This window comes from Panicum virgatum, chromosome 7N (genome assembly GCF_016808335.1).
Source record: "Panicum virgatum strain AP13 chromosome 7N, P.virgatum_v5, whole genome shotgun sequence".
NCBI lineage: Eukaryota > Viridiplantae > Streptophyta > Magnoliopsida > Poales > Poaceae > Panicum > Panicum virgatum.
Window position 1 is genome coordinate 9,552,783 of NC_053151.1, and position 27,572 is coordinate 9,580,354.

The 27,572-nt window shown below is 48.0% G+C and overlaps 1 protein-coding gene across 2 annotated transcripts; it reads left to right on the plus strand.

Moving 5' to 3' along the window:
* On the plus strand, positions 1 to 27,567 carry LOC120681566 (pullulanase 1, chloroplastic-like). 2 transcript variants are annotated; one of them, XM_039963093.1, is made up of 27 exons: positions 1 to 328; positions 688 to 823; positions 920 to 972; positions 1,094 to 1,202; positions 1,286 to 1,422; positions 1,523 to 1,719; positions 1,802 to 1,951; positions 2,044 to 2,104; positions 2,199 to 2,319; positions 2,688 to 2,778; positions 2,877 to 2,970; positions 3,129 to 3,224; positions 4,289 to 4,429; positions 4,660 to 4,710; positions 5,526 to 5,596; positions 5,685 to 5,777; positions 9,711 to 9,801; positions 22,651 to 22,722; positions 23,594 to 23,719; positions 23,907 to 23,963; positions 24,224 to 24,298; positions 25,305 to 25,393; positions 25,587 to 25,664; positions 25,854 to 25,992; positions 26,415 to 26,524; positions 26,696 to 26,795; positions 27,192 to 27,567. In XM_039963093.1, the coding sequence occupies exons 1-27, from the start codon at positions 74 to 76 to the stop codon at positions 27,297 to 27,299; spliced, it is 2,901 nt and encodes a 966-aa protein (XP_039819027.1). In that variant the 5' UTR covers positions 1 to 73; the 3' UTR covers positions 27,300 to 27,567. The 2 variants fall into 2 exon arrangements, with proteins under 2 accessions (XP_039819027.1, XP_039819028.1); XM_039963094.1 differs by lacking the exons at positions 1 to 328; positions 688 to 823 and having other exon boundaries at positions 972 to 994; positions 1,282 to 1,422.
* Positions 27,568 to 27,572: the final 5 nt, after the last annotated feature.

Genomic DNA, 27,572 nt, shown 5'->3' on the forward strand with positions numbered 1-27,572 from the left:
AAATAAATAAATCAGTTATTATTACAAGGCTGGCCTCTCCGCCTTCCTCTCCCTCCCTCGAATCCAAACGCCAATGCAAATGCTGCTCCACGCCAGCTCCGCCTTCGCCCTCGCGCCACCCCCGCGCGTCGCCGCCGCCGCCGCCGCCGCCCCGTCGTCAGCTTCGCCGAGGAGGTCAGGCGCAGCGCGGGCCTCTCCGCCGCCGGCGCATTCCGCGCGCGCCGCGGCTCCCGGGACCCTGAGGGTGCTCCACGCCGCGCCGAGGCCCCCCATGGCGACGGGGAAGGAGGACGCCGGCGCTGACGTCGGCGTCGCCGAGGCCACCCAGGTGCGGCCGCTGCTGCCCCTCCCTCTTGTAGCTGACAAAAAAGAATTGTAACGAGATTTTACGAAATACTTTTTTAACGCACTTTGCCTAGACAGAGTACTTCTTGTAGCTGTTTCCAAATTCGGGAAAAGTATTATGCAATCTAAAAGTTCCAGTCAAATCACCTGATTCGAGATCATGCTATTATCTAACCTGTTGTAGCAGAACGCAGCTATATCACAACTGATCATCAGGCCTACTGTGAAAAAGATACCTGTAGTTCATTTTCATCACCATCTTGTGAAGAATTTCCAAATATTTCATTTTTTATGCCATGTTTCTGGGCCGTACTTACTCTAGCTGTGATGTTGCTTCTGCAGGAGTTTTTGTCAGATGCAAGAGCTTACTGGGTCACCAAGTCCCTGATTGCCTGGGATGTCAGCGATCAAGAAACCTCCCTGTACTTATATGCAAGCAGAAGTGCTACAATGTGCATGTCAAATGGGGTTGTTGAAGGTGGGTGATCTATAGACTTGTGGATTCTTTTCGTCTATTGAATATAATAATAAAGGGTTAAAAGTCTGCATGTCACAATCCTTTCTGATTTGGCAGGTTATGATTCCAAAGTTCAGCTGCAACTGGAACACGGCGGGCTTCCAGCCAGTGTATGAGTATTATTGAGTTATTGTAATTATCTTTATTCTGCAGTGCTTGTTATGTTTGTTCATCTTTGTACTTTATTTTCAAGCAGCACTCTAATGTTGCCCTACACTTCACATGCTTCAGGTGACTGAGAAATTCCCTTTTATCAGCTGCTATAGAGCCTTCAGAGTTCCAAGCTCTGTTGATGTTGCCAGCCTTGTGAAATGCCAACTGGCTGTCGCTTCTTTTGATGGTAATCTTTACACTAGGCTGCCTTTCCGTAAAGACCCCTCGACAAACAGTTCATGAGGACAATTCTGTATTGTTACAAGATAGGTCATGGGAAAAGCCAAGATTTTACTGCATTGCAACTACCTGGCGTGTTGGATGACATGTTTGCCTACACTGGACCACTTGGCGCAGTTTTCAGTGAGAAAGCTGTGAGTCTGCATCTATGGGCTCCTACAGCACAGGTTCTGGATCTTGGAATCCTTTAACATCTTACTATTACCAGTTTACCACTAGTCCTCTATATTTTCCACTTCAATTGAAAGTATCTCAATAGTGCTGCAGGATGTGAGTGTGAGCTTCTATGATGGTCCAGTGGGGCCTTTACTGGAGGCTGTGCAACTCAATGAGTCAAATGGTGTTTGGAGTGTTACTGGTCCAAAAAACTGGGAGAACAGGTATTATCTGTATGAAGTCACAGTATATCATCCAGCTACATCACAAGTTGAGAAATGTTTGGCTGATGATCCTTATGCTAGAGGGTAAGTGCATTTTGATTACTTCATAATACAATACTAGCCACAGAGAAAGTGGAAGACATAAATGTTATCTTGTTTTGACTAGGCTGTCTGCAAATGGAACACGGACTTGGTTGGTCGACATTAATAGTGAAACATTGAAGCCACCTTCATGGGATAAATTGGCGGCGGAAAAGCCAAAGCTTGATTCTTTTTCTGACATAAGCATATATGAATTGCATATTCGCGATTTCAGGTTAGCTGTTCTGTGGCTGTAACTTTGATGAGATTTTTTGCACCCTCATTTTTATGAATTTACCACTATGTTTTCTGTCATTTTTGTTACAGTGCCCATGATAGCACCGTGGACTGTCATTCTCGAGGAGGATTCTGCGCATTTACATGTCAGGTTGTTCACAGTTGATTTACTAGGAGAGTAATATATTTCATGACCTTATTTCATCAGCTTTCACCTTATCTGCATTCTGCAACTTGTGATACAGGATACAGCAGGAATACGACACCTAAGGAAACTGTCTGATGCTGGTTTGACTCATGTGCATTTGTTGCCAAGCTTTCAATTTGGAGGTGTTGATGACATTAAGAACAATTGGAAATTTGTTGGTAAAGACTCATTCTTTCTGTATATTTTACCAGTAAAAGACATTAACCTGTTCTTTAAAAAAACATAATTTTGTAACTTACATGCTTTTTATTTACTTTGAAACTCTACAATACGCATGGAAACAATCCACTTTCAATCTGATATAGAATATCTGGAATACATTGACATCATAAAATTTATGGTGCCAGGTATTTGCATATCTTCAGAGTTCAATGTAGTTCCAGCTATGTTTTGTTTTTCTTATTCAGTATATATGTTTCAGTGGTTGATTAAACTAAACTCTGTCACTTACATCTTATGCACCTTTAGTTCATTTCATTTGATTATTCCTTTTCAAGTAACTTGGGGACTTCATCTACTATGGCAGATGAGGCTGAGCTGTCAAAACTCCCTCCAGGATCAGATTTACAACAAGATGCAGTTGTAGCTATTCAGGAAGAGGACCCTTATAATTGGGGGTATTCATTTTTTTGCTTCGTTGTTTCTTTCCTGACAAAGATTCACAATATACTGATGTGTCATAAATTATTCTAAACATGGCCACATGCAACTAAAGATATAACCCTGTGCTTTGGGGAGTTCCGAAAGGAAGCTATGCAAGTAACCCAGATGGTCCAAATCGTATTATTGAATACCGACAGATGGTCCAGGTGTGCTTGTGCTTTTAACCCTATTTTGATACATAAACGTGCAGCAACTTTCAGCACCCAGCCTGTTGCTTTAGTGTAATGATCTGAGTAGCAGGTGTCCTTAATTTAACCAGCTGTGTCCAGGATAACAGGTATCTTTCTGATAAATCTTGCTGCAGGCCCTGAATCACTTAGGTCTTCGTGTTGTCATGGATGTTGTATACAATCATTTATACTCAAGTGGCCCTTCTGCCACCACTTCGGTGCTTGACAAGGTTGTCTCAGCTTTTAGTTATATTTTTTCCTAGCCATTCGAGTTAGAAACAGCAGCTTGATGTTTATTCTATATATGTACCTATGTCCTTTCTGGTTTGTAGAGTTAAATGCATATGCTATTGTTTCATGGAAACTTGTCCACTCAACAGCATATAGAACCAATGTCCAATCGAAGTTACTTCTTGTAACTAATTCTTTGGAGACTTCTTTTTAACAATGAATATTAGAGCAAAGAATTGGAATATTCCTGAACATGCAATATATAGCTGCAATTCCCTGATTTCTATAATTAGTCCGTTTCCTGAAATTTAATTCTCTTTTGAGTGGGTTTGGTATATCTTCTCCTTTTGCCTGATATACCTTGAAGCACTTGATCTGGTTGTTGTGCATTAATATGTTAGATGAAATCTACGTTGGCAAGTAATATCTTCATGTGACTAACACAATACTAAGGACTACATGAATTAAATTGATTAATTGCTTTCATGAATACCTGTTACTTCTTTTAAATTATCACATTTTATTTTGTGATGAACATGCATGTGTGAACTTTTGCGATTCTCAGAATTTTTTACTTTACCTGTGGATCAGTCGGTCTGCCAATTATGTAATCCAAATTTGTGGTCACCAGTTCGAATCACTATCCATCTATTGACCCTTGTTTAGAAGAAAATTAGACCAATATATATTGAACATTCTTCTTAATGCAACGATATGCAGCTCTCCTACGTATTCGAGAAAAAAAATATATTAAATATTCCACAATGTTTCACTGGCTTATCAATTGTGCCGAGGACTGTTTTACCATGATGCTTTTTTGTGTACCAAATGAAACGAATTGTTGAACTACAATTATATCTAGGAAACAGCAGTGATTGAATTTGTTGCCCCTTGATATCTTTGTTCCTTAGCCCATAAAATGTTTGTAGTTCAAATATATACACTTGCTGATTAAAATCAAAGTCGTTTATCCATTTCTGGGCATAAAAATCAAAATTATTTGTTCTTTGGACATTCCATATGCATCCTAATCTATCTTATTGTTTATACTGGACATTTGCAGATTGTACCTGGATACTACCTTAGAAGGGATACTAATGGTCAGATTGAGAACAGCGCAGCCGTGAACAATACAGCAAGCGAGCATTTCATGGTTGATAGATTAATCGTGGATGACCTTCTGAATTGGGCAGTAAATTACAAAGTGAGTTGTAATAGTTACATTACAATTATAGGCATTTCATAATTATGATATGGTTCTTTCAAAACTTAATGATTCCATCAGAGATTATAGATAGTTAAACTCACAGAAAATATAGTTGGTTCTTTCTTTCCTTTTTGGCTAAATTGTTTCATGTTGGTGGATGCATGTCTTTTAATATCACAGCTTATTATTCTCCATTATTTATGATCTTATGATAACTTTCACCATAGGTTGATGGGTTCAGATTTGATCTTATGGGACATATCATGAAAAAGACAATGGTAAGTAAATACACCTAATGGCCAAATTAAATAACATGGGGATTTGGTGGTTGAAAACAGAATCTCTTTTTATTTCATCCCCATGCTCTAGTACAAGTCTTGCATTAATCCTTTTCATATTTCAATATTAGAATTTTAGTTCATTATCATTTCTTTTAGTAACAGCTAGGTGCCCAAAGGTGTTTTTTGGCTGCTTCTAAATTTTTAATTAGTTTCCTTCCAACCTCTTATTTGGGCATATTAACTCCCCTGTAATGGTTGATCTAGTTGAACCTTTATTCTTTACCGAATCTCACCTCAGTCTCTGTCTACAAGATGCACAAACAAAAACAGAGAGTAGGGCTTCATTTGCAACCTCTGTATTTGGTTTCTGAATTTAATATCTTCTCACGGCTTTAGGTGGTGGATATATTTAGCTTTAGGGTATTTAGTAATATGTGTTTAGCATGTCAGTTAATTTGGAGAGTACTTCTTTTTAGTAATTATCCAGAGTCGAACAATATCTCGATGGATTGTTAATACCAGAAATCTAAACTTTGTAACAGTGCATATTATTCTAGAATTTTTTTTTTCAATTTTTATGTGTGACTTTCTGATTCTTACCAGTCTACCACCACAACTGGAAAGAAATAGAAATTTGAGCTGGGAAAATAATCACTTTGTGGTATTCAGTAAACCAAAGGTTACTAGCTGTTTGTTGCATGTGTCCATATTATTGAACATTATTGTTGTTGCTGGTTGAATTTCAACTTTTTTTTTTGTAATTATGTCTGTTGTACTTTGTGCTTGAGAACTCTTATGGTTGCTGAAAGCAGATGAGAGCAACATCTGCTCTTCAGAGCCTTACAATAGATGAACATGGCGTGGATGGTTCAAAGATATACTTGTAAGCACCAAGATGTGCAACCAGTTTTCATAAAAACGGGCACAATCCTGCTGTGTATTGAACTGATAAGACATTGACACCGTGACAGGTATGGTGAAGGATGGGACTTTGGTGAAGTCGCACAAAATAAACGTGGGATAAATGGATCCCAGCTTAATATGAGTGGCACAGGGATTGGTAGGTAAGTCTAATTTTGTTGTGGACTCATTTGTGGGCCGCACATATGAGAGGAGGAAGAAAAACGCGTGAGAAGTGTTATGGGCCGATCTAGGCCCACGAGTACTGTAGCGCGTGCGTGAACAGTGCCGAATCCTATTTGATTAGGTTAATTTGGTTTATTAGGAAAGAGATAAGATTGATTGATTCGGTTAGGATATTGCTTAGGGGTCAAGTCAGTCGTCTCTATAAAAGAGACTATCTTGTATCAATGAAGAACAAGCAAAATTAGAACCAAATACTTCCCAGAGCCTCCAACGCGAGGGCGGGTAGCCTCTAATCCTGCTATCTACCATATCATCTGGTATCACGATCCTCCAATCCTGCGCCTCCAACCCCACCACCAACCCTAGCCGCCATCTCGTGAATAGTACCCGCGGTACTGTAGCACCGCGGCAGCAGCCGTCCCATCTTCCTCCGCAATCCTCAATCCCAACCCTAGCCGCCGCTCTCTTGCCCTCGCAGCCGCCGGATCAGAGACTTCCTCACCCGGCGCCACCTCTGTCCGCCATGGCCGACGCACAGGTTCCGGCGGACATTAGCACCAAGCTCGACGACCTCCTCCGCGCGGTCGAGCTCAACACCCATGAGATCGGCCAAGTCAAGAACCAGTATTCAGCACTGGACGTAGCCGTCAATCGGATCCAAACCCGGGTCCTGGAGAAGTTTCCCACAAACCAGTTCGAGGCCTCGGGATCTGATCCGCCATCCCCCCACCCATCGCCCGCGCACAAGCTCAAGTTCCCCGACTACTACGGCAAGGACGATCCGGCAATCTGGCTGCAGAAATGCGAGCAGTGCTTCCAAGCCTATCGCACCCCGGAGGAGAACAAGACCTGGACGGCATCCTTCTACCTCCACGAGGCAGCCGCCCGATGGTACTTTCGGCTGGAGCGTAATCGCGGCGTTCCATCGTGGTCGGAGTTCGTTCAGGCCATCAACCGTCGAATCGGGCCATCCATCCGCAGCAACCCCCTCGGCGAACTGGCCCAGCTCCGCCGGACGGGTACGGTCGTCAACTTCATCGACCAGTTCCTCACTCAACTCGACCGCTGCGACGACGTCTTCGAACGGCAGCAGCCCGACCTGTTTATGGCCGGTTTGGGCGGCACACTGCAGATCGATGTGGAGATGCAGCACCCAGAGCACCTCGAGGACGCCATGAATCTCGCTCGGGTATACGAGCGGCGTTCGACTTCGATCGCCACGGAGTCGCTATCTGCGTGGCGCCCTCCTCCCCGGAGTTCCAGATCATCGTCAGCAGCGGCGTCGCCGGCCGCCCCAGCGTCCGCGGCGACCTCCCAGCATCGGCCGGCACCCTCTGCGTCCACGGCCGTCCCTCCACCGCCGCCAGATCCTTCGCCAGCGGCCCCGCCGTTTACACGCTTCTGGCGGCTGTCCGCAGAGGAGATGGACGATCGCCGCACTCGCGGCCTGTGCTTCAACTGCCCCGAGAAGCTCTCCCGGGCACAAGGTGTGCAAGGGCAAGGGGGTCTACACCATTGAGATATCCGAAGACTCCCCCCTGGAAGACGATGCCTCCGACAACGACTCCGAGCCGGCCGTCGAGGTGTCCATGTGCGCCATGACGGGCCTCGGCAGCACCGACACCTTCCTCCTCGAGACCGACATCGCAGGCGTCCCCATCACCGCCCTGGTCGACTCGGGATCCACGCACACTTTCATGGCGTCATCCACAGCAGACCGCCTGGGCATATCTCCAGAGCCCTTGAGCGGCGTCCACGTCAAAGTAGCCAACGGCGAGCGGCTGCAATCATCCGGGGTTTGCCGTGCGGTCCGCGTCATCATCGGCGGCGAACCCTTCAACATTGACTTCTTCGTCATCCCACTGGAGGGCTACGAGCTGGTCTTGGGGTACCGTTGGCTGCGCTCCCTCGGCTCCTTCAACTGGGACTGCGCGCGCCAGCGCCTATCCTTCTGGAACGGCGGCCGACGGGTGCGCCTCGTGGGCAAGGGCGCTCCTTCTAGACCGCGCCTTGCTGCGGCCGTGGCGGCGATCGACTACCTCTAGCTCCTCCTCGACTCGTTTGCCGACCTCTTCGAGCCGCCGACAACTCTCCCACCGAGCCGCAGCTTCGACCACCACATTCACCTGCTACCCGGGACGGCTCCAGTGGCGGTTCGACCGTACAGATACCCCCAGCTGCTGAAGGACGAGATCGAGCGCCAATGTGCGGACATGCTGCGGCAAGGCATCATACGCCCCAGCACGTCCGCGTTCTCCTCCCCGGTCTTGCTGGTGTGCAAGAAGGACGGGGCATGGCGATTCTGCGTCGACTACCGCGCCCTCAATGCCGTCACCGTCCGCGACATGTTCCCCATCCCTATCGTCGACGAACTCTTGGACGAGCTACGCGGCGCCGTATTCTTCACCAAGCTCGACCTGAGTAGCGGCTACCACCAGGTCCGGATGTTCGCCGCCGACATCGACAAAACGGCCTTCCGGACCCATCATGGCCACTTCGAGTTCCTGGTGATGCCCTTCGGCCTCACAAACGCGCCGTCCACGTTCCAGGCGCTCATCAATGAGGTACTGCGCCCTTTTCTCCGTCGCTTCGTTCTTGTCTTCTTCGACGACATCCTCATCTACAGTAAGACATGGAGCGAGCATCTGCAACACGTCCGTGCCGTCTTCGACACCCTCCGGGCGCACGGGCTGGTGTTGAAGCGGTCTAAGTGCTCTTTCGGTGAGAAGAGCATGGCCCTGGACCGCCAGCTCTATGAGCGTGACGTCTTCCTCACCGACATTCGTGATCGCCTTCACCAAGCCCAAGACATCATGAAGGAGACGGCTGACCGCTCTCGTCGTTTCGAGGAGTTTGTTGTCGGAGATTGGGTATGGTTACGCCTCAACCATCGGGCTGCGGCGGGCATTACATCCAGTGCGGCTGCCAAGCTGGCACACAAGTTCTATGGCCCCTTTCAGGTTGTGGAGCGCATTGGGGACGTCGCCTACCGTCTACAGCTTCCAGCTTCGGCCCGCATCCACAACGTCTTCCATGTGGTCTTCCTCAAGAAGCATGTGGGCGATCCTCCTATTGCACCAGTACCACTACCGCCGATCGACCACGGCCGGGCTGTCCCTACTCCTCAGAAGGTGCTGCGCGCAAGGCTCAACCGTGGCGTGTGGGAGCTTTCGGTGCAGTGGCTCGGCCTTCCAGCGGCCGACACGACTTGGGAGCCCTTGGAGTCGTTCAAGGAGCGCTATCCATCATTTCAGCTCGAGGACGAGCTGTTTCGAAAGGAGAGCGGAAGTGTTGTGGACTCATTTGTGGGCCGCACATATGAGAGAAGGAGGAAGAAAAACGCGTGAGAAGTGTTATGGGCCGATCTAGACCCACGAGTACTGTAGCGCGTGCGTGAACAGTGCCGAATCCTATTTGATTAGGTTAATTTGGTTCATTAGGAAAGAGATAAAATGGATTGATTCGGTTAGGATATTGCTTAGGGGTCAAGTCATATTGCTTAGGGGTCAAGTCAGTCGTCTCTATAAAAGAGACTATCTTGTATCAATGAAGAACAAGCAAGATTAGAACCAAATACTTCCCAGAGCCTCCAACGTGAGGGCGGGTAGCCTCTAATCCTGCTATCTACCATATCAAATTTTAACTAACTTGAGTGTGCATATTATTTTAATTCCTATCTGCAAACCATCCGGTCTTGTTGGATGTGCAGAAAAAAAATTTAGTCTTTTTTTTTTACAATCAGCAACTGGAATGGAAAAGGAAATTAAAGTCTCAACTCTTTGAAGAAACATCTTAGTGAAGTTTATGTAGTAAATAACTACTCTTGGAAACTTTCTCTTGGTGTCCTTGTGCATTTACTTTCTTCTTTTTTCCCTACATAACAATACCCAGTACCACTACCATATTTGCAGTTTCAATGACAGAATCCGTGATGCTATTAATGGGGGGAGTCCATTTGGTAATCCACTACAACAAGGTTTTTCTACTGGTCTATTCCTAGAGGTAACCTTGGTGTCCTTTATCCTTATCCTTTCTGAAAATGTCAAGTAATGTTTGACATTTTGGTAACGAGCTGCTGCTTTTATATTCCTGAAGAACATTGCAGTTATGGGTCGTACTTTCTAAAATAAAGTATTTGGGCCGAGATATGTTCTGAACTTTAACAGTTTAGGTCTGTTTGGAATGGAGGAATACAAAATAGAGGAATGGGGAAAAACATAGGAAAGGAATAGAAATGATGGGTCAAAACAGAGGTTTGGAAAATGCAGGAAAAGACTAGGAAGTGGTGTTTGGAACACAGGAATCTTTAAGACAGAAATAATCAAGAAACTATTAGTAGCACGTAATAAAAGATACACGAATAATGGAGTTGAACGTGCACTTGAGAGTATATTTTACATACAGGGAGGCTTTTACAGTTGGCCCCCTTGGTCCATGAACTCAGTCTAGCTACAAAGCATTATTCTTATCTGTTCCTTGGTTCATCATTATGGATAAGAACCACCACGCCTGATCCTTATATGGGCGAATTGATGGAAGCAAGAAGGGCTAGCTGCTTTAGGTGGTGACTACTGAGCGCTACATCCTAGATGTCACGCAAGCTGCACAATGGACGACAGCGAGCTGGGAAGGTCGCTGAGTGGCAAGGGTCTTCTGTGCTGTCGCACTGCCTTGCCAGCGTGAAATCTGTTTGACTTGTTCTTGCTTGCAGTGCGTTGAACTATTTTTGATTCTCTTGTACTCTGATTCGTATTTTGCGAAAATGGGCTCGATTTCTCCTGAATTTTGATTCTTGTTTGCAAAACAGGCTTGATTTGTAGAAATTAGTTCGATATGCTTGTTGCTTTTTCTGCCACTTCTTTCATCTTCCTGCGCCTCTATCTGTTCTGCTTCTCTCATGCGCGAGTGCGCCTTAGGCTTCAGCGAAAACTTTGGTTTCGAGTGGATGTTTAGATGCCTGTGTTCTATGAATGAAGGCAAGCCTTTCCAGAGGAACGATGAGGTCGAATCCTCCGTTCCAAATGGTGCATGACGTCAGCAAAAAAAGGAAGTGAACTCCCGTGAAATTCCTTTGAAAAACCTCCAATCCAAACAGACCCTTACCTCAAGACAATGAGCAACCTCGTAATAAGTTCCACTTGACAGTGTTGATGTCAAGGGCGTCAATGCCCAAGACGGCGGGACCTCGGCTGCGTAGTTCGTAGCCTCGGCCGGTAATGGCGCCGGGGTCCTTCCCTGGCAGCCCAATGTTGAAGGGTGTAAGGATCGCCGGGGTGTCCGACCCTAGAGGGGAGGGTGTGAATAGGGTCGCTAATCGCTTTCTAACTTAGGGCTCAATCTATTTGCATAAGATAAACCTAACACGTCCTACACATGCTAGTTATGACTAAGGTTTATCTATGCTACTCTCTACTTACCCCTAAAAGACTTGCAACCTATAGCCAATCCTAATCAAACTAACTAGGAAAGTAAAGGCACACAAGATAGAGTAAATGCGGAAACGTAATACGGTGAGTAAAGAGGTAAGGGAGAGAATATGCAAACTCCCGTGAAGACACCAAGACACACGATTTAACGTGGTTCGGTTAGGACACCAAGTCCCTCCCTACGTCCACGGCCACTTGTCCAACAAGAAGTGTGATGCCAAGTCTCTTCGCTTGATCACCGTCTTGCGTTCGCCACCAAGGCTTCCGGCAAACAAAGGCTAAGTGGCGCCAAGTCACCAAGACAAGGCCACCGCCACCGTCTCTCTCAAAGCGTCACCAACGGCACCGTCATCACTATTGGAGCTTCTCACCAAGAGGGGTCTCCTTCCCCGCACAAAGTGTCGTTGCCTCTCCACACCAAGTTGGAGGGTCACACGATGAGTATACAATTGCTTGCCGCAACAAGACTTTGCTCAAGGGAGCTCTCGCAAGAACTAATCCCTATACAAGTGCACAAAGCACTCTCTCAGATTCTCACAAGTTAGATATGACACTAAACTTTGCTAGGATGGTTGGAGATGTTAGTTTGCTTGGACAACACTTCCTTCAACTTTTCTGGCGTCCAACCTTATGCAGCAACCGGCCTTGGGGGGTATATATAGCCCACACACCCCAAAAGAGCCGTTGGAAAAGTGGCTGACAAAAAGCGCTATCACCGGTTAAACCGATGATCCACTTTGTGTCTTCACCGGTTTAACCGGTGAGCACTTTTTTCCGACTAGCCGTTATACTTCAACGGCTACCTTAATCAACCGACGTAATCAACCGGTGAATGTATCTTCATCGCCGGTTTAACCGGTGCATGTAACTGTCCCAAAGTTCCCGAAAACCAACTCTCTGGACAACTACACCGATGTTCACTTTGCCTTGATCGCCGGTTTAACCGGTGCCTGTAAAACTCTTGCTACTTCTTCGGCCTCCAAGTCCATTACACCGGTGAGTGTAAAACACCCAACGCCGGTTAATCCGGTGCCAAACCCTAGCTCGCAGCTTCTGTGTTCATTGCACCGATGAGTGCAATTTGCTCATCATCGGTTTAACCGTAGGTGCGGCCCTTCGGGCCTAGCTACGCCTATCTTCTCTTTGTCATCACTTGAACCTAAAAGCCTGAGAATGGTCATCTTAACAATCATATTAGTCCAAGTGTTGTGTTGTCTATATCAATCACCAAAACATTATATTGAAATATGGCATGAGAGGCCATTTTCGCTACAAAGGGGGTGAGATTAAGAGTAGAGAGTTGGGGTTTGGGAGGTAGATTGATCTTGCTTAACCCAAATCAGTAGCAGTACATCCTTTTAAATAGGCCTTGGCCGGCTAACACGAGGAAACCAATCCCTAAACTCGCTCCTAATTCCTAACTTAGCCACTAGATGGCGCTAACCGCTGCAAGCCTCCCGCGCCTTCTGTGCCTTCTGCTGTGGGCGATTGAAGCGTCCCATCATAAGAGAAGACTTAAATGTGATACAAAACACCAGTCCCAGGAGGCTGATGCCACATTTATTACATCAGATGGTTCATAACTGTACAAACCTTGGAGGACACTCGATACAGATAATGATAATAAGTAACCAGGCTACAACATAACACCAGACCGCAACCCACATGGGGTCTAGCTCGGGCTCAGAGTACTGCGTCAGCGAAAACATCTCGAACAGGGCTGGTTCCATAGGCAAGGTTGGGTGTAGAACGATAACCCTACTCGGCGTCGTCTGGTACGAAGTTTGGGTCTTCTTCTATAAAAAGTAAGAATGGGGTGAGTACAAACGTACTCAGCAAGTCCAACCACACCCACGGGGGGGGTTACATCAGAAAAATATGCACAGGTAAAACAAGGGTGAGGTTACGGTTTAATTTGTCGAAAGCTAAATTTTATGCAAGGGTTTATTTAGTAGAAAACATTTCAGAAATCAGTTTTTGTAATGAGTAACACGAAGTTCAAGTTTTAACTGCTACCGGACTCCCCGTCCATCGTAGCACACGGCACAACTGCCGGACACAGTTCCAAAACAACTCACGCTAACCCATCCCCAAAGAAACACTAGTTATGTGACCACACCGTAACTCGCCCAATACCGTGGGCACGGACTATTCGAATAGATTCTTAACTCTGCAGAGGTGTGCAACTTTACCCACAAGCGGGTACCACAACACGAGCACCGAAGTGTCGGTGTAGATCCCGACATAGCCATTACCCACCTTAGCTAGACCTGACTAGCCATCACGGGATGCACCAAGGGGTCATCGACCGTTCACTTAGGTATAACCAGGCATAAGTCACTCGGGGCTTATCCCTTTTCCTTAGTCACCCGTTGCTCTCAGCTCTCCTGATGGCTATCAAATTAACTAGTGGGATTTATGCTAAGCTGTTGCCCATTCAACGGTCGAGTGGTTTGCACGAGAGTGGAGTTAGGTGAGATGACACACCAACTCGGTCCTTAAACACGACAAGATGGATATCTCCCTTCTTTGCCCTGCCACATTGGCATGAGCACATCAAATGACAAATCTGTAGAAATGCCATCCATCCCGTCTGGACTTTCTTTTCAAAACACCACTTTTATCCCATCCCACATACGCACACATTTTCTTTATAAAAATAAATCATATTATGAGTAAAGTCCTAAGCATTCTAATATCGATTAACGTCCAAGCAAAATCAGACATTAATCTAGGTGGTCAAGGAATGGTCATCACAAATCAAGGGGTGGCTATCCAACCGTGTTTTTATGCAAGTAAAACATATGCAATTTTATAAAGTAAGCCATTGGGTTGTGTTTTATAAAAACTAGGACAGAAACATGCATCAAAGGATGGGATTGAACTTGCCGTCTCCAAAGCTTTCTGGGATGTCCTGTCCTTCGGGCTCGGGGTTGCGAACGGGTCCTCGTTCACCTGCTCACAGCACTGCTCGTCAACGGGCTCTCCTTCGTTCACTCCGTGGTCTACAGCGCATACAAACAAGCACACAATCAATACACAGAAAATAAAGATTTATCGTCGAGCTCGAATCGGGAACACATAAGATATAGGGCATGGAGTAATATTTTTGGGTGTGTTCCTAATGGCATGGTCAAAACTATGTTATGAGAGGCGTGGTAAAATTTTAGGTTGATCCGAGGTCGTTTGGCGCATGAAAAGATAGGTTACATAAAGGGTTGGGTTTAATTAGGGTCCAGGGGCCTAATTGTAATTAAATTTAAGAAGGCAGGGGCTTGGTTTGTATTTTAGAAATTACTTGGGTTAATCTAAAAGAGTCAGGGGCTTATTTATAAACATTTTCATAAGGTGGGAGGGTCTGCTTTGAAATATAATAAAGGCTAGGGTTTCTTTTACAAAAAGGTCAAGTGGTGGGGGGTTTCTTTACTGAATAGGGGAAAAGTTAGGGGGTTTTGGGCATATTGCCCTGTCTTCTCCCTTCCCCCGCACTGGGAAACAGGGGAGGGGGAGGCGCTCGTCGGCGGCGGCCGATTCGGCCGCTCTGGGCCACGACGGTGACCAGGGTGAGGGGGAAAAGGAGCAGGGGGGGCACGGCGGCTTGATTCCCCCACCTGGCTTGACTTGAGGTGGAGAGAGGCGGCGGGTCTTCGAGAGCGAGCGGCGGCGGCCACCGGAGTCCGGCGGGGCGACGCTGCAGCTGAGGAGAGGAGGGCCGTGGAGGTCAGTGAGGTCGGGGTGGTGGGTGCGGAGCTCGGAGGTGCCCCTTGGCCCTTTTTATAGGCGGCTAAGGCGGTGGAGGCGAGGGTGCGGCGGTGGCGGGCCGGCGGACTCCGCGACCGGCTTTAATGGCGGTGGCTCGGCGCGTAGCGGGGGCGGCGGCAGCTGGGCGGTGGCGAGGCGACACGACGCCTCGGGCAAGCGGCGACCGTGCGCAGGCGGCGCTGTTCCGAGGTCGCCGGCGCTGTGCGGCGTCAACGGTGACAGTGGCGGGGTGTGCGCTGGCGAGGTGACACGACGCCTCGTCCAGGCAGCAGCCGTTCGCAGGCGGTGCGGCCGGCGACGTGACGCGTCGAGCGGCGGGGCGGTAGTGACTAGAGGTGTGTAAGGTACTGGTCGAGCGGGACCGGCGGCGGGGGCGTGAGCCGGCGCCGCGCGGAGAGGCGGTCTGGCGGGCGTTGCTCACGCGCGCTGGCCTGCGGCCGTGGGCGGCGTGGCCGTCACGGGACTCGGCGCGCCGAGCAGCCGTGTGCGCGGGTGCGCGGTCGCGCACGGCCATGTCGGGCTGGGCGGCGCGCGTGCCACGCTGGCCGAGCGGGCCCGAGCAGGAGGCGCGGAGCGGAGTGGCCGAGCAGGGAGGGGTGGCGCGGTGGGCCGCGCGGCAGAGAGGGGAGCGGCCGTGGGTGGCGCCTGGGAAGAAGGGAGGGCCCGAGCGCTCGGGGAAGGATGAGAGGAGAGGGAGTCAGCCCCGGCGTGCGCGCGGGCAGAGGGAGAGAGAAGAAGGAAAAGAAAAGAAAGGAAAAAAATAGAAAAAGGAAAAGAAAAAGAGGGGAGAGAGAAAAAGAGGGAGGGGAAAAAGCGGGCACGCGCCGGCTGCGATTGCGGAGTGCGCGAGCCAGCGGGCGGCTTGCGCGGTCGGGTGCGCGCCAGGGAGGAGGGAGGAAAAAGGAGAAAGAGGGAGAGATTCGCGGCGGTCGGACGCGACGCGTCGCGCTGGATGGGAAATGGATGGGACGTGCGTTGAAATCGGGTGTCGGGTTGATCAGGAGAAAATTCCGGGACTAGGGTTCAGGGTTTAAAGGGGGAGTCGAGTTCAATGACGAAAAACAACCTTAGCGCATGATTTATTTTAGTAAATTTTTGGGATGTTACAGCGATGGCCGCTCCTGGCGCTCCATGCCGTCTGTTGAGGCCTCGTTGGCGCCCTTCGTGCTGCCATGTCATTGGTACACGCGGCCCCACATGACATCTCTCTCCTCGACGAGCAACTCGTCCTCAAGCTGGAAGTGGGGGGTAGCGGTTGCCGAAGCTGACGATGTCCTCTCATGAAGCTGATGAAGCAGGTTCGCCCTTCCAATGGACGAGGATCTGGCGCACGCCACGGGCTCGGGCTTCGGAACGGCCGCCCCGTGGTGGATCGAAGGCAGGCCCGGTGCGGTCGTTGGAGGCGCGCCGATGAACTTCTTCAATAGGCCGACGTGGAACACATCCTGCATGCGCGCGCATGCCAGCAGCTCCTGGCGGTAGGTGACGTCGTTGATGATGGTGGCAATGCGGTACGGGCCGTAGAAATGAGGCTTCAGCTTCCCTGGCGTCGGAGCTTGGAGGGAGGCCGCTGCACATTGACGGAGGCTGAGCCAGACCCAGTCACCCACGGCGTGTCGGGTCTCTTTGTGGATCTTGTCGTAGTAGATCTTGTGCACCGCCTGGCCTGCTCGAGGCGGTAGCGGATGTTGGCGAGCAGCTCACCCCGCTCTGCCATGGACTTGGCCACAGCTGCGACCCTTGTTTCCCCTGGCTCATAGGAACAGATAGTGGGCAGGTCGCGGCCATAGACGATCTTGAAAGGCATGTCCTCGAGTGTCGTCTGGTACGCGGTGTTGAACCCAACGCACCCACTGTCGGGGATGATCACCAGTGAGGCAGCGGAGGTACATGATGACGACCTTGTTTGCAGCCGCCGTTTGCCCATCGGATTGGGGATGGAACGCCGATGTCATGTGCAGCTTGGTGCCCGCTGTTAGCAAATGTATTTATTATGTTTTTAGCTTTATGGTCTTGGTCATTAGCTGACCGTGGGCCTTGTAGATCCGGTCATTAGCTGACCGTGGATCTCTGTTCCTGATCTGGCACAACTCCTTGTTGGTTGTTTTGCCGAGATCTCAGGAATCCTCACGCAGCCCTCCCATGATTCCTCTCCTAGTTCTGTTGCTATAAGCTAGTGAGGCTATCTTGTGGTTTGGGTCACATATATGTAATCGTGTGTCCCCTCTGGAATACAACACATATTCTGCGTGACAATTCCTCTATCATTGTATCAAGAGACGTCACGGTCCCGTGACCTCTCGCTTCCGCCAAACCCTAGTAGCCGCCGTCAATTGCCTTGCGCCCATGGCTACTCCACCTCCGGCCACACAGCCCCCGCTGCATCCCTCTGCCGACGCTAGCGCCGAGGACGTGCAGGCCGCCAAGGATCGCGAGGTCGCGAAGAAGATGGAGGAGGAGCGCCAGGCTCTTGCAAACGCTGCTGACGCCGCTGCCAAGGCGGCTGCTGCCGCCCAGGAACGTGTTCGGCAGGCCCTCGCTGCTCTCGAGAACGAGCGTGCCGCCGCTGCTCGTCTTCGTGCAGCTCCGCCCCCACCCAAGCCTGACCATGGCGACGCCGATGATCTCCTCGAGGCGGCAACCATCGCCAATCTCCATGCTCAGGCTGCCTCAATCCAGAACATCCGTGCTCTCGTGCCGGTTGTTCTTGATCCCCTCTCAACTCACTACAATCGCTGGCGCGATTTGGTGATCCTCGCTCTCGAGCGCTACTCCCTCGACGACCACGTCCTCCTCGACGCTGCCTCCTTGGACGTCCCGGCATGGCGGCGCATGGACGCGGTGGTCCGGTCCTGGCTGTTCGGCACCCTGACGGCCGAACTCATGGAGACTGTCCGTGTTCGGGAGGACACGGCGCGCGTCACCTGGGTTCGCATCGAGGAGCAGTTCCGTGGGAACCGCGAAACCAGGGCACTCCAACTCGACACTGCGTTTCGTCTTTTCGAGCAAGGTGACCCGTCCATTACTGACTATTGCAGGCGGATGAAGTCTATGGCAGATGATCTGGGTGATCTTGGCGAGGTCATCCAAGATCGGACTCTGGTCCTTAATGTGCTGCGTGGCCTCAATGAGCGGTACTCCCACATGGTGGCTTTCCTGAAGCGGTCAAGACCGTTCCCCACCTTCGACGAGGTCCGCAACGATCTCCTTCTCGAGGAGCTCACCATCAACAGCACCCGGGCATCCTCGACGTCTTCTACTGCCTTGGTCGCATCTGCTGCCAAGCCTAGTGCCTCTGCACCGGCCTCCCAGCCAAGCAGCAGCACCAGCACCAAGCCTGCCAACCCCAGCGGCAACTCCAAGAACAAGAACAGGCGCAAGAACGGCAACAAGGGCAGCACTCCTTGGCCCTCCTTCTACAACCCGTGGACCGGCACAATCACCATGTGGCCTGGTCCTCAGCAGCAGAAGGGAGGGCAATAGCAGCACCAGCAGTTCCATGCACCCCAGCAGGGCTCGTCTACACAGCAGCAAGCCCTGCTGGCTGCAGCTCCCTACAGCGGCGCCCCCTTCATGCTTCCTGGGTATCCCGGCTACCCGGTTGCACCACAGCCGTCCCTGTCACAGCAGCCGTAGCATCCACAACTGCAGTTGCAGCCTGCAGCGCCAGTCCAGCCCATGCAACAGCAGCAACATTGCCGCGAGTTCAACAACTCCTCCACACGCTCCTTTTTCCTCACCCATGGTGTCCCTATACTTCTCCTCAGAACGGGAAAGCGGAACGTACGATTCGTTCCACGAATAACTTCATTCGCTGTCTCCTTCTCCAAGCGTCTCTTCCTCAGTACTGGGTCGAAGCCCTCCATGTCGCCACATACCTTCTCAATCGCCTACCCACCAAAACTCTTGCGTCCGGCACTCCCATGCTCTCTTTGGCACCCCACCAGATTACACACATCTGCGAGTCTTTGGCTGCGCCTGCTACCCGAACCTCTCGGCCACGGCGCCCCATAAGCTGTCTGCTCGCTATGCTCGCTGTGTTTTCTTGGGGTATTCCGCCAATCACAAAGGTTACCGGTGTCTCGACCTTGCCTCCAACAAAATTCACATATCCCGTCATATGCTTTTTGATGAGGCATTCTTTCCCTTTGCCGGACGCTCTCCTTCAACTCACACTAATGACTTATGTTTTCTTGATGAGTTTGAGACGCAGGTTTGCCCCATTGGCTCTCCTGTGTTTCCCCCTGCAGGTTCGGCTGTCTCCAGCCCCTTGTGCGGCCCTGGCGCTCTTCGGGAGCTCTCGTCGCACCCTGCCCTAGATCAGCTTCCCGCTGATCCGTGGGCGCCGGAGCACGAGCTGCGTGCGCCGTCATCATCCGTCGCGGTGCCACACGCGGCTCAGTCTCTGCCTCCGCCTGTGCCACAGGCGGCCATGCTGACGTCTCCATCTGCACCACCCGCGACTCCGTCTCCTACATCTGCGCCTGCGCAGCAGGCGGCCTCGCCTCCGCCCCCGCCTGTGCCACAGGCGGCCACGACGGCGCCTTCATCCGCGCCACGCGCGGCTCCGCCTCCGCCTGTGCCTGCGCAGCAGGCGGCCTTGTCTCCGCTCCCGCTTGTGCCACAGACGGCCACGACCACCCCTGCGCCGCCCTCCCGCCGGCTGCCTCCGCAAGTCTACCGTCGCCACGCTGTACACGGTCCGATCACCGCCTCAGGGCGCCGCCCCACTGTGGTGCGCGTCCCGGTGCATGCTCCGGGTCCCGTCGGGCCGCCTCTTCCTGCAGGCGCGACACCTATTCCACCCGTGGTAAATCAACACTCCATGACTACCCGTGGCAAGCTGGGTTTTCGGTAATCGTATATTGGACTTCATAGTGCTCAGCTCTCTCCCATCCCGAAGACCTTTCGCAGTGCTCTCGCTGACCCACACTGGCGCACTGCTATGGAGGCTGAGTATTCTGCTCTTGTCTCTAATCACACCTGGGATCTCGTGCCTCGGCCTCCTGGCGCCAATGTTGTCACGGGCAAATGGGTTTTCAAGCATAAGTTTCTTGAAGATGGAAGTCTGGAACGCTACAAAGCTCGCTGGGTTGCTCGCGGTTTCACACAACGTCTTGGTATTGATTATGATGAGACATTCAGTCCTGTTGTGAAGCCTGCTACGGTTCGGACAGTTCTCTCTCTGGCGCTCTCTCAGAATCGGCCTGTTCATCAGTTGGATGTTAACAATGCTTTTCTTCATGGGAACTTGTCAGAGACAGTATATTGCTCTCAACCCTCCGGGTTTGTGGACTCCACTCATCCTAACTTCGTTTGTCGTCTCAACAAGTCTCTCTATGGTTTGAAACAGGCGCCCAGGGCCTGGTACAATCATTTTGCATCGCACTTATTGAGTTTGGGTTTTGTTGAGGCAAAGTCCGACACTTCCTTGTTTATCTACAGCCAAGGTTCAGACACTGTCTATTTGCTTCTTTACGTTGATGATATTGTGCTTACAGCCTCCAGTCATGCACTCCTCAGTCGCACCATTACTGCTCTGCAACATGAATTCTCTTTGAAGGATTTGGGTCCTCTTCATCACTTCTTGGGAATCTCAGTACAACAGCGCCAAGGTGGCTTCTTCATGTCTCAACGTCAGTACATTTTGGACATTCTTGAGCGTGCTGGGATGTCAGACTGCAAGCCCTGTAGCACTCCAGTTGATACACAGGCTAAGGTTTCTGCGGATGTTGGTCCTCCGGTCAGTGATGCTACTCACTACAGGAGTCTTGCCGGTGCCCTTCAGTACCTCACCTTTATTCGGCATGATATATCATATGCTGTTCAGCAAGTCTGCCTTCATATGCATGACCCTCGTGAGCCGCACCTTTCTGCAGTCAAGAGCATTCTGCGGTATCTTCGTGGCACTCTTGCTTATGGTCTTCTTCTTCGCCGTGGCGCCACGGCTGAGCTGACTGTATACACTGATGCTGATTGGGCGGGCTGTCCGGACACGCGCAAATCTACATCTGGGTATGCTGTTTTTCTTGGTGATAATTTGGTTTCTTGGTCTTCCAAGCGCCAGAATACTATATCCCGGTCTAGTGCGGAGGCTGAATACAGGGCAGTTGCTAATGGTGTTGCTGAGGCGACTTGGTTACGTCAGCTGCTTCATGAGCTTCGTCATCCTCTGCCAAAGAGCACCCTTGTCTATTATGACAACGTTAGTGCTGTTTATTTGTCCTCCAACCCGGTTCAGCATCAACGTACAAAGCATGTTGAAATTGATCTACACTTTGTCCGTGAGCAGGTCTCTACTAGTGTTGTGCGGGTTCTCCATGTGCCTACTACATCTCAGTTTGCTGATATCTTCACCAAAGGTCTGCCTACCTCGGTGTTTGCTGAATTTCGGTCCAGTCTGAATGTCGTAGCTTCCGACGATTCGACTGTGGGGGGGTGTTAGCAAATGTATTTATTCTGTTTTTAGCTTTATGGTCTTGGTCATTAGCTGACCGTGGGCTGTTTTGCCGAGATCTCAGGAATCCTCACGCAGCCCTCCCATGATTTCTCTCCTAGTTCTGTTGCTATAAGCTAGGGAGGCTATCTTGTGGTTTGGGTCACATATATGTAATCGTGTGTCCCCTCTGGAATACAACACATATTCTGCGTGACAATTCCTCTATCACCCGCGAGCCGCATGAGCTCGCGCTAGAAGGCCGACGTGAAGATGGGGTCCCGATCAGAGACGATGGACTGCGAAAAACCATGGAGGCGGACAATCTCGGCGAAGAACGCCTGGGCCACCGATTTCGCCGTGTCGGGTGTGCGAGGGGGATGAAGTGGCAGTACTTGCTGCAGCGATCTGCCACGGTCAAGATGACGGATTTTCCTCCCACGTGAGGCAGTGCCTCGATGAAGTTGAGCCCGATGTCGGTCCAAACCGCCATGGGCACGGGCAGCGGTAGGAGTAGTCACGCGGGGTGCAAGTGCTCGAACTTGTACCGCTGGCAGGTGGCGCAGGCGCGGACGTAGTCTTTCACTGTCTTGCGGAGGTTGGGGGAGTGGAAGTCGCGGCAGAGGTGGTGGAGCGTGCGCTGAACGCCCTCGTGGCCGTCATCGTGCACGGCGGTGAGCACCTCGTGGAGCAAGGGCGACGCCGGCGGAATGTAGAGGCGGTCGTGGAACGCGACGAGGCCGCCGATGAGCAACCAGGGACCTGCTCGCGTGCCCACCGCCAGCTCATCCTTGAGTGCCACCAGCGCCGTGTCCGTGGATGTGGCCTGCTGGAGGCAGTCGATGTAGAAGAAGCGGGGACCCGAGATGGCCAGGACCGCTGCCTCCTCCGTGTTGTGGCGGGAGAGGGAATCCGCGACCGTGTTCGTGCTCCCCGCCTTGTACTCCACGGAGAAATCGAAGCCACTTAAGCTTTATTGTTATAGTCTCTGCCACTTCGGTCAGATGGTTTGTCATTTGAGTTAGTAAGGTTCAGAGTTTTGTTAATGGTTGATTGAACCAGTAAGCAACCTACTGTCTTCTTTGTCCTCGCTGGAGCTGAAAATCCTCTAGAGTTCAAGCTCTCATGCTGATCTGTGATACATTCTATCAAATTGCATCTGAACAGAATTAGATTAGCTCCTAAAAATTTATTTTCTTATTAGTTTGTATTGATCCTTTTGTGCAGCCAAATGGATTTTATCAGGGCAATGAAACAGAAACCAGGCTCACGCTTGCTACATACAGTGACCATATACAGGTTGGATATCAATATTCATTTTTTTTCTAGAAGTTACTATGTTCTGGTTGAATTTCAAACAGTTATTGACCTATCTACTAATTGGAAACAGTTCTGTTGTCTATTATCATCTTATTGCAAGGATTACGTGAATATACTGAATTAATAGAGACCCATGAGAAAACTTGAGATCGAATACTTGAATTCAACATTTTGCCGCATTTGTGCTGATCTTCACTATCTGTTATATCTTGGACAGTATACAAGTGGGCATTAAAATTGCTTCTATTGTAGAATCAATTCTTAAATATGTGTGACAAAGCTCTGTCAAAGAATAATTTGGAGTACCCTTTTAGGAACCACCGAACCACCTATGGATAGTATTCAGAAAAAACAAGTCATTGTCTTGGCCACAAATGCAGTTCCTTGATACAATAGTCTTGTTAAATGTTAGCACGCTATAAGTTTGAAAGTTGTAAAGCTGAATAAAGTTAATCAGTTCCTATTTGGATGCAAATGCATGCATAGGTAAGCTGTAGTTAAGGTATTTATAGTACCAATTGATGTTAGTTATGAGCATTCCCCTGAAGTGACTTTACCTTCTCATTTTCATGCATTTTTTTTTTGTTTCGTCTGTTTGCTTCAATTAATTATGTGCCGTCTTTCATACAACTAAGTAATTATCTTTGACTTTTTCCATGTTTTGTCTTCCATCTCCAAAGCCTTGTATCAGCAGAAGAATTTTGAATTTCTTTTATATGAGGTGTCACCATGAGCCTATTATGAAACTTTCTTATGGGCACAGCAAGTAATTTTATTGCTTTCAGGTTCACCATGTGGGAACCATACTCAGATAAGTATTATCCTTGTTGATTTCATTTTCCTTTTGCAGATTGGATTAGCTGGTAATCTGAAGGACTATGTACTAATATCTCATACCGGAGAAGTTAAGAAAGGATCTGAAGTTCGCACTTTCGATGGGTCACCTGTTGGCTATACTTCATCCCCTATAGAAACAGTAAATTTTGCAAACTTTCCAAAACAAGCCAAACATTATATGTTAAATTGTCAAAGCTCACATTCTGGAGAAGCTCAATACATTTTCTGATTTGCATAACCTGATTGGATAAGTTATTTTCTGTGTCTCTTATTAAATTCTGCCACTAATTAATTACTGAAATACGCCACTGTTTCTTCCATTTCAGATCAACTATGCTTCTGCTCATGACAATGAAACTCTATTTGACATTATTAGTCTAAAGGTATGGAGTGTATCATGATACCCAGAAACTTAACTGCTCTACATTTTCATCTATTATCAGTCTGCAAATTGATGTTTCTTTTTCTTTCTTCAAAAATAAAAATAACACTTTTTTTTGGCTGCTAGCAGTATTTGCTACCTTGTACGTTATGTCTTATATAGATAAAGTGAGCATCTTATTCCTGTGTGAGTATAATTTTGCAAGAACAGTTCTACTCTCTAGTTACAGTGGTGTTTGGTATTTTTGGTTTCCTTGTGCAGACCCTGATGAGCCTCTCAATTGACGAGAGATGCAGGATAAATCATTTGTCCACAAGCATCATTGCATTATCCCAGGTGGTTATTGAAGTTTTTATCTATTATTTGTTTTTCATATTATAGGAGTTGATAACCCAGATAATGGGTTTCCACGAAAGTAATGTGCATAGTAAAATGGTAACCCAAAAAGGTGTTAATTCTCTAGTCATCTTGGGGGCTTGGAATTTGTGGAATCACCGAAACCAGTGTGTCTTTGATGGGGCAGTCCCTGATTTAAACAGCATCCTGTTGACAACTAGGGAAGATCTGCACCAATGGTCTATTGCTAGGGCTAGAGGAGTGTCCTTCCTCCTCGCCCTGTTATCTCCGACCTCCTAATTCTTGGGGGTCTGGTCTAGTCCTGGTCCTGTTGTGTTCTTTCGTAGAGTAAGAGATCTCCTTTTTGTATTTTAGGGAGTGTTACAGTCCCTTCACCCCTGTAACCCTTGGGGGGAGGTTCCCCCTATTTTTCTTCTTAATATAATGAAGCATAGTTCTCCTGCGCTTTCGGAAAAAAAAATGAATGTTTTGCATTTCTGATCTAACAGGTTTAGTGCTAGTCAAATCAGCTCAGCCTTAAACTTGGTGCTAGATATGGAGTCACTAAATGGTCATGTTTGCTAATACAGGTTGAAAATTGTTACCTTGCTAATACTTGTTGCAAATTTACTTGGGTTGGGTCTGTACTGGACTCGTGCACTACATTTATTTCGACCTTAAATAAAATGACACACAGCTCTCCTGCATGGTTCGAGAAAAAAATTGTTTCATTAGGACACTTAAGCATCAGAATTCTTTTGCTAGGATGTAATATTGTAATATTGCTACTTAAACTATAAATAATATGAGTCTTAGCTAAAATCCAGCAGAAACGCACTATACCACAATCTAACCTGATTTGTTTTTTCAGCTTTCACCACTATACATATTCTCATGACTGTTGCTTTTCTTAAGATCAAGTGCTATTGTATGTTTTCATGCATTGACCATAACTTAAACATCTGCAATAGGTTTCTCACTTTGATATTGTTTTGTCTACTTCCAGGGAATACCATTTTTCCATGCTGGTGATGAGATACTGCGATCTAAGTCGCTTGATCGTGATTCATATAACTCTGGTGATTGGTTTAACAAGTAACGTGCTGCCCTTTTGACCTTGATGAGAACATCAATTCCCCAAAATTATTCGATTGAACTTTGAAGAATTGTTTGTTGCGACCATAACTTCTCAATAGTTATCCTATGTGAAAAAAGTTGAAAGGAAGTTCCCCGAGCATGTTTGAAAGCAGGGCAGGGTAAATGTTCTGTTTTCTTCCTTTGTCTGCAGGCTTGATTTTACCTATGAAACAAACAATTGGGGTGTTGGGCTTCCACCAAGGGAAAAGAATGAAGGGAGTTGGCCTTTGTAAGTTCTGGATCCTTCTTGACACTTCATATGAGTATATGACATTCCTTTAATTTACCATAGCTGCAGAGAACACATACTCATCCTGTTGTACATTTTTTTTAGGCAACATCCTGTTGTACATTATATTGTTTCTTTTGAACTAAAGAGTTCAGTGATCATTTTATTGTACAACTGGGAATTTTTCAGGATGAAACAAAGATTGGAGAACCCGTCATTCAAATCTACAAAAGATCACATTCTTTCGGCCTTAGACAATTTTGTTGACATACTGAAGATTAGATACTCATCGCCACTATTTCGTCTAAGTACAGCAAGTGACATTGAGGTACACGAATTCTTTGCGCCAACAAGTTAGTTTTTACTTTCACCAGACTTCTGTAGTGATATCGCTTAGATGGGCACTTTTTTTGTTTGTTGCAAGGAAAGCATAAACTGCTCTTCTGGACATTTTGATATATGCATTAAGTAAAATTTATGAATTTCATGCACTCTGGAGCTATGTACTTGTCAATGGGACACAAATGTGTGTTAACTACACCTTGCAGCGGGACATGAATAATTGCCTGAAAAATAGATGAAGAATAATCCTGGTGTGATATAGATATTTGTGGATCCACATATAAGTACAATAAAAACAAACAAACTACTACTTTGTATGTTTAAGGATCTTTTTTGAGCTGATTTGTTTAGGGATATTTGATCTCCTGTGCTTTCTTCAGATCTGACTGTATTCCTATCTTGTTTCAGCAACGTGTTCACTTTCACAACACAGGCCCATCTTTGGTTCCGGGAGTTATTATCATGAGCATTGAAGATGCACGGAATGATACGTATGAGATGGCCCAGTTAGATAAAAAGTAAGCAGCATTGATGTAGTTATATTTCAGTCTCTGGAAACATATAGTTGTTTATCAGCTGAGAGATCGAAAAGCAGTTAAAGTATTTTTTTGGTCTCTGCACTGACATATATATGTTATAGGATCTTTCAATGTTCTGTTCAGTAGCTAACAGCGTGTCCTTTTCTGCAGCTTCTCTTGTGTCGTTACAGTCTTCAATGCATGTCCACACGAAGTATCAATGGAAATCCCTGATCTCATGTCAATGGAGCTTCAGTTGCATCCTGTGCAGGTAACTAACTGTTTTTCAGTTTTTGCTGCATCAATTATCCTCTCCTTAGCCAAATACATTAATCACAAGCATTGTTCTGCAAGTGTTGTACTTGAAACCCAGTCCTGAAACCTAGTAATGCTTTTGGGAAGTGATTTTCTGTAGCATGTTGAATACAAAACAGTAAGTATGGTGTTTCCAGTGCCTGCATGCCTGGATTACACTTTGCATATCCGTTATTAGTCGTCCTTGTAAAAATCTGGACACTGGTATATCTGCAAACTGCATGGAATAATCACTTGATTGTGGGGAGATTATAGTTAAGAACTTAACTGTAGACATCAATGACTCACGAATCCAAACTACTACAACCAGGAGGTAATGTGAATATCTGATGGCTATTTCAAATTGATTCAGGTGAACTCATCGGATGCTTTAGTCCGGCAATCCGCATTCGACTCCACTACTGGTCGATTCACAATACCCACAAGAACAACAGCAGTGTTCGTTGAACCCAGGTGCTGATGCCTTTTGCAAACAAATGCATTTCGGCATCGAAGAAAGTGAGTGTAAGAATAGGAGTCCTTAAATATGTATACATAAAGAGATGGATTGAAGCTAAGGGCATGTCTTGGCTAGTTTATATAAAAATAAGGTGCCAGTTTATATAAAAATAAGATGCCCAAGTCGCCAATGCTTGGCTGCCATGTGTATGTTGCTGATCATCAAAACAAGAGTGTATTGCATGGTTTGCAAAATAAATGAAGGGCCTTGGTTCCTTATCTTTTTGCAATGTTG